A 13162-nucleotide genomic window follows, 5' to 3' on the forward strand; every position below is an offset into this window, starting at 1 on the left:
ATATTAGTTACATCATCACAAACCCACGCCAGAGGCACATTGGAAACATTTTTGAAGAAGGGTTTGAGAAAATAACATTTCAATGCTAAAACTGTACAAATGTACACATTTGAATACGTAAGTAAACTAAACAAAGTGCTTACAGAGGTGTGACACCGGGTCTGACGGGCCATGCAGACCAAACAAGGACATGTTTGTAGTAATTACATGATAATTAAACAAAGCAGAAATTCCTCTAAGTGCAATATCTTTGCAGAGAAAGTCCAATACAGAACATTACATTTTAACTAGCAAAGTAGTCTAAACTTTTACCTTCGTGGGCTCAATTTAAACTCCATCCATAAACAATTATGTTGTCTTGAAATATATAATCACCATAATAAGTGTTTGGCCATTTTCTACCTGTTTTAGACAATTAGTAAGATTGCTCTTTATTGACAGGGTGAACATCAATTCCAATGATTTCTTGACGGGGCGCTACGTGACATGTCTCTCTTCAACCCCCTCATGAAAAACAAACAAACATCTAATTAAAAAACTTGCTCGAGCACCTTTTTTTATGTCTGGATGTGGATGTCTGTTGTTGTTTACGGTGGTATTACAGTGGATGTTGTCTGTTTATTTATCCGACAATCGCTGAATGGCACATATGTATCTACTAAGCAGGAAATAACCCAGGTACTCTATTTGTATTTATAGTATCAAATTGCCTTAAACGTGATATTAAATTGTTGAGGCAGTTTAAAAGTGGTGGAGAGTAACTAAGTAGCTTCATTTATGTACCGTAATGGAGTACAGTTTTGAGGTAGATGGCATTTTGCTTATGTACTTTATACCACACGACATTTATTTGATAGCGATTTTAAATAAATGAACACATGACGATTCGTTCCAAACTAAAAACAGTGTTTCCCCGATGACGAGCGGTGTCTCACATTAGAATTGTTCAACAATCTATTGGCATTGGTAGTGAATACTTGTTGCTCCATTCAATTACGTAACGTTCATTTTGTGTAGCAGTCAGTTAGCTTAGCTTAGCATGAATGGAAAGAGGGTGACATGGCAGACCGTTCTCTGGATTAGCGTGTTGTATCTCGTTGGTTTCAACCATAAAAGAGACACATCGCTGTCAGGTCCTGGAGAAGCTGGTAACCTTCCTGGCCATGAAATAGTCCGACCCCTCGACGAGCAAAGATATTGTGTAAGTTGAGTTGAACCCCAACCGCAGCTTCTAATTGCAACAGTGACTCTCAACCCCTGATGCTGCTGATCAGACGGCGTTGTGTTGACCACGGCTTTTGTTCCTTTCAGCGAATCCTTTGAACCAAAGTTGCTTTCATGAAGACGTGATGGGCCATTTCTCTCTGCGCGCAGCTGAAATGACTCCGCTCGAGAAGCTTTTATACGCTGGCCTCCGGAGACGCTGAAGAAACTGCAGATGATGCGCGCTTTGTATCATTCATGAAGCTGGTGTGAATGATAATGTAATCATTGCTTTGCTCCACACACATTGCTGGATGTGGCCGGAAATACCAGCTCTCATAGGGAGGAAGGATGTTTGATGAGCGTGTACAACTGTCCCGTTAATAGTGCAGAACCCTCAAACTATTTGCTGCCAGCAGTTTAGAAGAGTGACGGATGAGGATCCATCTTTGAGCCACAATTACAAATCGGATTCAGGGAGCTGAACTCAAGGTACTGAGCATGTGGATTGATTGTTATGTTTAACATGGGGAGTGTCTCTGGCTGTTAGTTACTGCTCCCTCAAGGGTGCAAGCAGTGTTTTCCTTCCCTGGCAAGATGCTTCTTATTCATCACATAAGTCATTTTTATTACAAAGTGCAGAAAGTGGAAGGTGCAGCGCAAGCAACAATCTTTGATGCATACAACACAAGGAGGACTTACAGTACATCAGACATGGAGGTCACGCGTCAGTGCAACATTTACAACCAGGAGGGGAAGCGGCTCCGCAGACGCGCCACAAACTGAAACCGGCGCTGTTTGTTCCACCTGAGTGCAGCGGTACGCGTCCGCCAAAGAAAACGAAAGAGTGTGAACTGTCAATTTCATTCCTCTCAGGTTCAAGTTCCCCTCAGCAACCCGCTCGCTTTGATTCCCGCTAAGTGGTTTCTCGTTGTGGACACTGAAATCCAAGGCCGCTGTGTGTCTGCGGGGATCACGGCGGCACAGCTTTGAAGGTCAGATTTTAAACTCTCGACACCCATTTGGGCAACCATAAAAACCCGACGGCGCCGTGTGCAGAGACGCGCTGCGGTGTGGAAGCCGGGCGGAGATGTATGGCCGCCATCTTCCTGATGATGTTAAGTAGATTTGAGCAATAGCTCACCACAGGCCACGGTACGTTGTGTTTCTTTAATATTTCTGGAGCATTTTATGCCTTATTAGACAGTGGACAGTTTATGAATTGAGGGGAGAGAGACAATGGGGAAGAGGGTGACATGATCGAGTAGTGCTGGCAAGGAAATGAATGAAAAATGACTGGAGTGAGATTGGTACGCCCAGGTCTGCCTGCGTCTAGGACGTCTGGAGCAGAGCTGCATCCTCTGACCAACAGCAGCCGTGGCCTACAGCGGAGATACGCCTCCGCCGTTGAGGTCATCAAGTGTCGACTAACCCGTCTGTCGACACTTCCTGTTCCTGGAAATACTCACTGAAGCAAATAGTACTACTTTGTGTTGATCATTTACTTTTTATTGTCTCCGATCCTTTTTCCCTCCTGCTGCTGCTCCGATAAAGCTTACATACGTTGTAGAATCAGCACAATTATCCCAGGAAGTAAAATGAAACAAGTTAAGCTTAAAGTAGCCTTACACTTAATGTTGTGTAATAAGTAGAGTTTGGATGGTGGCACGTACGCACTCAGCAAGGCCGCTAACTCAAGGGATCCTTCACAATAGATGCCAATGGGAGTAAATCAGACGTCACTGCAACAAGCCGGCCAGACTGGACTGAATCCTGTTGGACCCCATGATCTCTCCGCTCCACCGGCTCTGTGCTCAATAAAGGACACTCACACCGGCGACACTTTCTACGTTTGTCTTGTAAACATCCCCAGGAGCAGAGGATAAATCAACCCTTTCTTTTCTCAAGCACCAGAAAACCGAATCAACATAACTGTCAGAGAGTAGAAAAGCATGTTTGAATATGATCCTCTCTTTGCCCGGTTATTTCAGGAAGTGAAAGCTGTGCATTAGAACATCAACAGTGAATTGGCCCTGCTTGTCAGAGGGTTAGGCTTAGTTCTCTTCTCCTTGTGTTCTCACAGAGGAAATACATTTCCTCTACTTTGGACATGTTCTGGGTTCATTTCATCCGCTGAATGCTAACGGGTTTACGGCATCAGAAATAACACCCGGGGGAAATCAGGGCGCGGCGGCGGCGGCGGCGGCGGCCATCGGCGAGGAATTGAATGCGTGTGGGATTATTCTGATCCACTTCCTGCTGAAATGATGAGCGCCTTGTGGTGAGGGTGCGGGGGGGGGGGATCGCTGCCAATCACAAGCGCGCGCTTCAAAGCGCCGCGCTCCCGTCTAATTGGTCGACAAAGAGAAGAGGGGGTACTCGTGGTTTTCTATCACGCTCGCAAATAGACACCCTGTTCAGCGCCAGCGCCGGCTGCACACCCCCAATTACCTGAGGCCGCGTGTTGTCAGTGGGACTCCCAACGATGAAGCATGTGGGTCGGCCTCCACTTGTAATGTTGCTGAGTTGCCATAATTGATCTCCCCGGGTTTACTACTGACGACTCGACAACACTTTTAATGAGGAAGGGGTTAGACAGGTTTGACTCATACCTCCAAAATAGCTGTTCCAGTCCAATTTCCCGCCGCCACCATTTGCTCCGGTGACATTTTATCTGGGAGGCTGCATGGTTGAGAAGGTCCCTTCCCAACACCTCGCATGACACAAGCGGCGGCCGCTTCGTCCTGCGTGTCTCCTGGGTGTTGGAGCAGCGGCGCGCTCTTGTTTTTGGATGGCGAGCTGAGGCCCCAAACAAGCCGCCGCCAGTCCTTTTGCTTCCTCCAGAGCCGAGTGAACAGGTGGGCGGAGGCTCAACGCGCCCGCGGACAGAGACAATATGTTTGACCTGATTCGCTCATCTTGAATGAAAGATCGGAGCGATGGTTTCACTTTTTGGACCATCTGTAGAATGACGCAATGGGAGGAAAAGCACGGCCGCCAGACACTTTTTCAATTATCTCTGGCCGTCATCGGACTTCTGCTACTTCCTTGTTTTCCTTGTTCTACGCACGGAGGCTCACCTGGCACGCTCCCCGCCATTCAAAGCTCCTCAGCCCCCCCGATATCTGCTGGAATAAACATCTCAAAGGGGAACTCTTATTTTACACATCAGCATCAGTTTACGAGTCATACAGAGCGCGACTCGGCATGTGAGAACAGTTGTTTGTCTTCTCCGGCTCCAGAGGAGCTTTGTCAAGTCTAAGAAAATAACCCTTCGTGATGTCATGAGGGATGTCTGGGGCCGGGCTTGCAGACTATATTTTAATGGTAGAGTGAGCCTGCTTTAAAAACTACATTTGGCGTTTGACAGATGTATTAACAGAGCAGAGAGCACGAAGCATTAGGACTACAGCCTGTGCTGCCGGAGCGGTGCTAATCACTGTGTATTAGTCTCTTTCTGCAATGGCTATGTAATGTACAATGTATGTTCTGGGGGCACATAATGCACACACTGTGGGAAGACATTTCCCTCGTGGGGACAATTAATATCTATTGAGATGCGTTATGGGTAATATAGGATGCAAGATTTTGGAGCTCGACTCACATAAGGGACGACAAGTCAGCACTTCTCAGGCTCTGATGCATCTATTGTTGACTATTTTTGTAATTTGATTCGGGTAAAATTACTAAAGCAATTACCGCTCGCTCCCTGGAGTAAATGATCTGATAAAAGTGATTCAACAGAAAAGCCTGGCATGATGAAGGGACCACAACCAGTCATTCCTCCATCGCTCAAAACATATACACATTTAAAAACAGGTCACAAATATTCATTTATTCTCAGTAATTCACTCAAACAGCTGAGAATCACAGTTTTTTTTTTAGCAAATATTACTCAACCAGGAGTAACTGGTGCATTAGTTTAGGACTACTTTCATTGGGTTAATACGTGTTTGGTGCTGTATTAGTATTATCGTATTCTCAGGCAGCGGGATGGTTCAAGTGGGATCAATTACACAAAACAACAGTGTGTCCTCTCTGGCACAGAGGAATTACATAAATCTGACTTTAGCCTCACAGAAAACACTTGTTGGTCGTTTCATGGCGATAATACAAATACAGAATATCCCCATCTCCATCCTTCCCACAGCCAAAATCAATGACAGAGAACAATATACATTAACCGCGCTCGTCACACTACACGTATGTAGTGCTAATTATGAATTATGATTGTCCACAACGTTAGGAGGACAGCAGCTTTGGAAAGGTTTGAATGAGCCGCTCACCTGTTGCGTTAAAATGCAGCTTTCATGGTTTTAATGAAAGCAGTCGCTCCCTGCATGTTGTACCTCCTGTGACTAAGAAACCAAGCCCTGCGATGATGATGATGATGATGATGATGATGAGGAGGAGGGCGAGCTAATTGAGCGGTAAGCCTCACTGACCACACTAAACAAATTCAGAAGAAAGATAAATGGATTTCCGGCGCCGTAAATCCCTCACAGTCGCTTCACGGCTCCATTTGTCATCTTCGGTTGGGTTGACCTTTCAACCGCACGAGGGACAGACCTCAACGCTGTGGGCAGCGCTGCACTAACATGATGAACTATACGGAAAGAAAGAAAAGCTGCCAGCGGCGATAGGTCGGTCCTTGTCACATGACATACGAGCGGCGTCGCGCTGACATTTGAATTCTCACGATGTTGCGTTCGACACAAACTACATGAAGACTGAAGCAGGCTGAGAGGCCTTCAACCTCTTTGTTGACGGCCTCATAGCGCATTTGTTTCCATCGGAAACTAGTATTTAATTCAGCATATATAAAGTGATAAACTCCGTCGGTGTACGTGGGGAGTTGGAGCAATGGGACATGACAACAGACAAGACTATGAAACAACAGCAGTAGATGTAGTTGCTCACCTTTCGCTCCTTCTGTTGGTACGGTCATCTCCCAGACACTGATCACGAGCACCATTACAAGCAGAGCCCCTTTACTTCCGACCTGCGTGTACCGCTCACTCATCCTGGGGAAAAAGCAGAAGAGGAGCAACCATGAGTCACAGCATTCCCGCCTTTAGACTCAAACCATATTGAAGTGGAACAAGAAGGCGCTCCAGTCGCCCTCACTCCATCTTCACAACAGCTCGCGACGTCTGACTGCATGTTGGCGTCCATCGAGACAGAGAGAGACGGGGCCTTTCACGCTTCCTCTTGCTTCTCCGAACAAGGCGCAGCTGTGAACGTGCCCTAGATCGGCGTCTCCGCCGCTCTCGTCCACCGGCGCAGCCTCGCCTCTCGACCTGCGCCGCGCCGCTCTCGCCAACAGAAGGTGGAGGCCCTCTGCCGACCCAACAGGCTCCAATAAGCCTCTCAGCGGAGCGGCGGGGAGCGAGCGGGGCCATCTAATCCACCCCTCCGCAGTGTAGCCTTCTCCTCTGCACTCCCTCTCCCTAATGAAGTGGCCGCAACTCGCCATCTGGCCCGGCGCGTTATCATCGACAGACAACGATCGGATTTCCAACGGGGATGCAGGAGCGGCGCGGTAATTACTGGAAGAAGGCGCGGTGTCGTGTGGCGCGAGCGGACAAAGTTACAAGCTGCGTTTACGCCTTATTTACCGCCTCTTATCTGTCTGCCTCATTGACGTATGGATCGGCCAAACCTCGTCGGGGCTCTCGGATTATTTGTGTAATTAAGTTTATTTTGGCGAGACCGGCGTGACCTTTTGCCCAGATTTTCCCAGAGCCACCCGGGAATTAGCATCATTAGCGATGTGTCAACAACGCGCTGACAGGACTCGCATGTGTATTTCTGCATTAGAAATATTGCTTCGACACGAAGGAAGCGGTTCCTCACGCTGAATGTATGCACATATAAAAAACAATTTGTATTGTTGACTCAAATGATTACATACATTGTATTTAGGTAGGTTCACTGATTGAATTACTACTTTGTAAAATCTCAATCTAATGTGCATTTATAATGATTCATGAGTGACGCATTTCAAAATTCTTTTAATTCACATTTGAGCCTTCATCTCCTTGTCCACAGGGTTTTTTTTTTTATCATGAAGCTTTCTTTAAAGTCTCAACATGAGCGCTGTGAAGGATTCATTGATGCTGCATGTGACGTTTATTAATAAGGGTTATTGAACACGTTGATGGCTCGACATGTGATGAAACTGACGTGATGAAACGCGTGTTCAAGTAGCCACAGCCGTGCGCGGTGACAGCTGCTGTGGTGCTGTTGGAGCGGCGGCGCGAGCACAAGCATCAATATGGCAAACTGTGGGAGTGGAAATGACATGCATGTGCTGTGTGATCGGGATTTATGAAAGAGAGTCGTGTGTTTGTGTGGGCTTTTCATAAACCGCCTGACAATAATGTCAATGCATCTCTCTCTTGCATGTAACCTCCTGTTACCAGTATTTGGAATTTTAAGTAAGTAGCTTTACACAAGTAAAATTGACTTTTCTGGTGTATTTATGTATTATGATATTTTACACTTATCCTCCACTGTTTCAAAGAAAATTGTACTTTTTAATTGTATCATAGTTTAGGCGACACAAATTGATGCATTGTTGTAAGATTTAATTGGCCCATTAATATATAATGTTTCCTCCAACAGCAAAATGTTCTCAATAAAACCATTTAACTATTACAATTAGGTATTTATGCCCCGACACAAACATACACAGCTATGCGTTGACCAATAATATAGCAGTCACATTACTTTTAGTATATTCTAGAAAGTTCCCTGGGCATGCTGCAATTATCTAAACATCATGTTTAGATCCGTTTAGCTCACCGGAGGAAGGCAAATGCTCCCAAACAAAAGAGCTCCGCTGATCTTTTTGGGTGTCATGGTGGAGATATTCATCGCCAGCGTGATGCAGATCTCCACACAGGCCGTGATTGCCAGTTTCAAGACTCTTAGGAGGGGAATTCAAAGGCAGCTGGAGAGACACGTGGATGGAGAGTCACTCAAACGTCGACGGCGATGGCCTCGTCATGGTGAGGTTCATGTATCTGCTCAATTGGACCTCACACTGTACACTTAAGCGCTCGCGTTACAGCAGCGGGGGCTAATGCTCCCCTCCACGGCCACAGATTTATGGCCGCTGGTTAGCCGAAGAATTGGAGGCCAGGGTTGAAACAGTGGCCAGTCAATGTGGTGTGTGTGTGTGTGTGTGTGTGTGTGTGTGTGTGTGTGTGTGTGTGTGTGAGACAGAGACAGAGAAAAGGTGCCATCAGTGCAGGGCGGAGCACTACAGCGTCATTTGTTGGGTGCCGTCTGAGGGCGCAATCCTGTAAACGACATCTCATTGTCCCTGAATGTGCCGTGTTGTCATTGGAGCGCCGGCGCGCTCGGCAGAGCGAGCCGCTGAGGATTTGTTACAGTTTGAGGCCATTTTACATCTCGACCTTGAATCACAGCGCTTAAGCATCTTTGGAGAAATACGGCAATTTATTTTTCTTACAAGTAAACGTCTGTTTGGCTGCTCTCTCTGCGCCACGTGATGCAGCCCGAGTGCAGCTTCCCAGAGCTCTGCCAGCTCCTTTCTGCTGCACAGGAGGTGTTGCATTTTACATTTATGTTTCCTCAAAACGGTTACAACTGTATGATTTATATTCTACAAATGATTCATGTGACAGTTTTGTGATCTGCCATTTCTTTTCTTGTGGTTTGGTGGGAGAGCCTGACGGTAAATCATGAAAATAAACCAACATGGACCGACTACAGAAACCATAAAGCTTCTCTAATTCACGTGTGTGAATCACATGAATATCCATTTAGCATAGAGGAGCATTCAGCAGTGAGAGATATTTCTCACAGGAGTTGGTGAAGCAGGAGGAACGTGAGTATTTGGAGTTTCATTCAACTCCCAATTCATGCTAACGTCGCTCTGTGTCTGGATGTGTTATCGGGTAATCATTTTCTCACATGATCGGCATCAGGACTTTATACAGTGATAATGTCAATATAGTGCAAAATAAAAGACAACAAAATGTAAATAAATTCATATTACTTTAACGCATTCATCCAGAAATGAATTTGACTCTAAAAGGCATCATCTAAATGCTTCTATACATAACTGGGTAAATTGGAGAAAACCAAATCCCTCAATATTGAAATGGAAACACAGTTATGGGGTAGATCATCGGTGCTTTTCCAAAATATTTGCACAGTGAACTTTTGATATATAATAATCAGTAATGTGGATGCTATGCATAAGTGGGTAAAAGGTGTGCGCTCATGAAATAATCCCTTTAGTGTGGTGTAGCCTTTCACACCAAGAGAGACAGAACATTTTACCATATGACAATATCCCAAATTTGTCACAGTAACTTCTGTGAAGTATTGTCACAGGCTTCATTTGTTCACGCCGCGCGTTTGACGAGTGGAGTTTTTATTGCCACTGGGTTTGACGAGGATTCGGAGGGGTGTGTTGGAAGAAAGCAAACTCTGACTCACAAACTGTCTGCAGCGGTCGGAAACTTTTAATTGTTCATTTTAGTCTGACAGCCCTTCATGTATAATGTATGCCCTTTGTCACAGAATGGGCCCCGAAGTGAAACGCATAATGTATGCAGATGATTGCCATAAGCTCGAAACATGAACTGCACATTGAAGTTAGGAGGGTAGCACATGGAGAAACAAATACTAATAAAGTCAAGCTGAAATGAAACGTGTAATTACCCTCTGATTGTCTGCAGCACTTTGCGTCTCCTCCTCTTGGCACGCCGTCTTTCCTCTCTCCGCTATGTTGCGCCGCTGCACTTGAGGACACTTTCAAATGCAAATGAACACCTTTAGTGGGGAGTAATATTCTTTTCACCGGTGCCACCTCGGTGGTTGGCCTGGATTTGCGTGCTCAAATTTATCCAGAGATTGGACTTTTATCCCTTTGTTATGAGTCGGCTCTGTTGTGCGGCGGATAAGCCGGCGGTGTAGATCTTCGGATTTCCTTTCAAGAGTACAAAGTGAATTTGTTTAAAACTGAATGAAGCGAGAAATCCCCGTCTCTGACGGGAAAAACTCTTGATCGTCTGAGTCGTTTCGTCCTGTCCTCCCACTCCCACTCCTCTCTGCGTGCACCGAGCCGAACGGTAGGAGACCAACAACGCTGCTTTTAAAGACTGCGCTCGGTGGCTGACCTTGCTGAGCAGCTCGCGCTACTAAAAGATGAAAACACCTAACTGTAACAAGCGCCGCAAAGTCCCACCTCAAGTAAATCAAACGAAATAGCTGCATTCTTATTCTGCACTGCGGCCACCTCATTACACCCATTCAAAAAGAAGTAATGAACAAAGCGCGTCAGATTTCTTTACTTATGAGTTTCTTTTTTGCAATTAAATCCATTTTCTCCAAATCTTTTATCTATTAGAGTACAGTTAACACTCTGAGACAGTTACAGTTTTTCGCCAAAGGTTTTTTAACTGCTGAAAAGAAAAAGAAATGAATGGAAAAGTTTTGACAGGGCAAAGTGCAGCACTGCCCAGGAGTCTACTTTCACTTTATTGCTGTCGATGGAGAAATAATAACATATTGTTTACTGTTGCCTTGAGACACAGGGAACAACCCTCAAATCTTCCGGCTTTGTGCAATATATTTTTTCCTCTTGTACCGACAGTACAGACTGAACAATACATTAAAAAAAATTCCAGATTACGTTCTCTTGTGTTATGTTTCCTTCTGCTGCTGGCAGCCATTTTGGGTCTTTCTCCTCAGCGTGCTGTTGTTCCCCAGCATATTTAAACCGTCCCAATTACACACTTAAATGTGAAGAATTCATACAGATCAGCAGTGCTGTATTTTGAGGATCTGCTGATATACATCAGGGCCATCGTGTAAGATTTAAGGGGAAATATTGGCACATTTCCTTTGACATAACTAACCTGCCGGACCTGCAGATGAAACTGATCCTTCATGGCTAAATCTATGTAATTTAAACGATGGCTCATGTTCATCAATGTGCATTGTCCCCTCTTTGATCAAATAAACATAAATGTAATACAATATTCTTAACTATGTATTCAAGTGTATAATCTCCGAAAAGTTTGAATCGTTGTGTTTCCATTAGTTCAGAATGAGCCCTACATATTAGTAAATAGGGCTACATTTCTGTATTTTACTCAACATCACGCTAAAGAAAATAGGAATCGTTAGTACAATTGATGGCAATATAAATGTGCTTCATTTAGACATTTTTTTGATTGCATGTTATTACTCAAAACCTGGAATTAGCAAATAATTAGTCGTCAAGGTCAGCGTTAGCATGTACGTTAGCAAAATAGCGCCTTGTTCCGGTAGCTGACAGTTAGCGTAGGCTGTCACGTTAGCTTACTTTTCAGACTTCAACTCAGGTTGTTTAGATGTAGAGACTTAGACAACAACTTCACTGGAATACAGTGACCTTCACTCTGACAGGAAGTTATTGCTTAGCTGTTGATGTAGAGCGCACACACACACACACACACACACACACACACACACACACACACACTCCAAGCTGACACTGGGTTTCAGTTGTCAGATATAATTAACTAATGATCATTTCTACACTGATTTTCCGTGACAGAGAGACTTGGCTGGTGGCAGATTCTGATGTCTCTACAAATGCTGTGTTTGTATGCACAGGCAGGTGACAGCTTAACAAAGATTTAGACTGACTAGACAGACGGAACGTAAAAAAGATATTTCTCTGCCTTTTGTAGCGGAGGTTTGTCTCATTGGAAATTCAACCTGAAACACATGCAACGTTTGCCAAACATCTGCAGTTTGCAAACATCAACAGGGAACGATGAGCATCTTAAGGATATTCTGCCGTCATGCTCGAGAACCGTGTTAAGATGCAAGAGGGAGAATATAAAAGGTGTATTTGATTTGGTGAACGCTGAACACTTCAGTGAAATCAAGTGCCGCAAGTAACTCCAGATTCTGACCTCTTTTCTCATTTGGCCCATTTGTGTCACTTATTTTCCTACTTTGATGGGCTCACACAGGCCGACGATTCTTTTCATTAGCGAGTGAAAGACTCCATCGCCCTTGGCCTATTAATAGTAAATGTTTGCAAAGGAGGAAGAAAAAACTGGGGAATTCATCCTTCACCTGCTTCCTGCTCAACGAGGACGAGTTTGTTCGGGTGGCTGGAAGTGAAATGCATTCATGAAGCATGCAAATCTTGTATTATACGTTTTTACACAGACATGATAATAACACTTACATTGTACGTGGCGCTTTTATGAATATTCAAATGCGTATTATGCGATATGTCGCGTACGATGATCCTTCAAAGAGAAAATAATTGACAGTCACAGGACGGACTCATCTGGACATAAAGGTCCAGGCATTTAAAAGAAAGTATACGAAGTAAGAAAGTATTTGAATGTGAATAACACTCAACATAAATATAGAATGTTTTCGCCCGCTTTTTCCTATCAACGCCTGGAGTTTGTGCTCAAACCACAACCGCATCTGGAGGACTTAATTAGCCAGAAACGCTGCAGTAACGTCAGTGAACTAAATGTCTTCTTTTCAGTGGGTGGAGGTGTTGCAGAAGTTCAGCGACCGCTGCGGAGCTCAGTGTGTTGTTCCCGAATTGTTTTCAAGAGAATAAATCCCGTTGTTTTAATGCAAAAGGAGAAGTTAAAAATCCTCTCTGGGCGCGTTTTGTCGGACATGGCCGACGCACGTCCTCTATGACATCACACGCAACCAGTCGGCCCGACTGTGTCAACAACGAACGGAGAAACCGATAACACAACACACACACAGGAAGAGTGACTTCATACTCATGTCGACACTCCTCTATATATCTTTTACTTAGCTCATAGTTGTTTGTGGTCACATCAATGCTCTGAACATCACATAAAGAACCTTTACGGCTTCCAACACTGGCGTATTTATGCCATAAATATCTCGCCTGCAAAGCAGCTTTAGCAGTAAACCGTAATGT

At 44.8% G+C, this 13162-nt stretch overlaps 1 protein-coding gene across 1 annotated transcript in view; it reads right to left on the reverse strand.

Moving 5' to 3' along the window:
- Positions 1–13162, reverse strand: part of LOC137791514 (chemokine-like protein TAFA-2) — a 51357-nt gene that overhangs the window by 12313 nt on the left and 25882 nt on the right. The window contains exon 2 of the mRNA XM_068586509.1: positions 6124–6227. Within this exon, the coding sequence (XP_068442610.1) occupies positions 6124–6226 (103 nt within the window). The 5' untranslated portion in view covers position 6227. The remainder of the gene's footprint in view (positions 1–6123; positions 6228–13162) is intronic.

Source organism: Clinocottus analis, unplaced genomic scaffold (assembly GCF_023055335.1).
Source record: "Clinocottus analis isolate CAN_PGR_092001 unplaced genomic scaffold, fCliAna1.0.p SCAF_20, whole genome shotgun sequence".
In the NCBI taxonomy this organism is placed as follows: Eukaryota; Metazoa; Chordata; class Actinopteri; order Perciformes; family Cottidae; genus Clinocottus; species Clinocottus analis.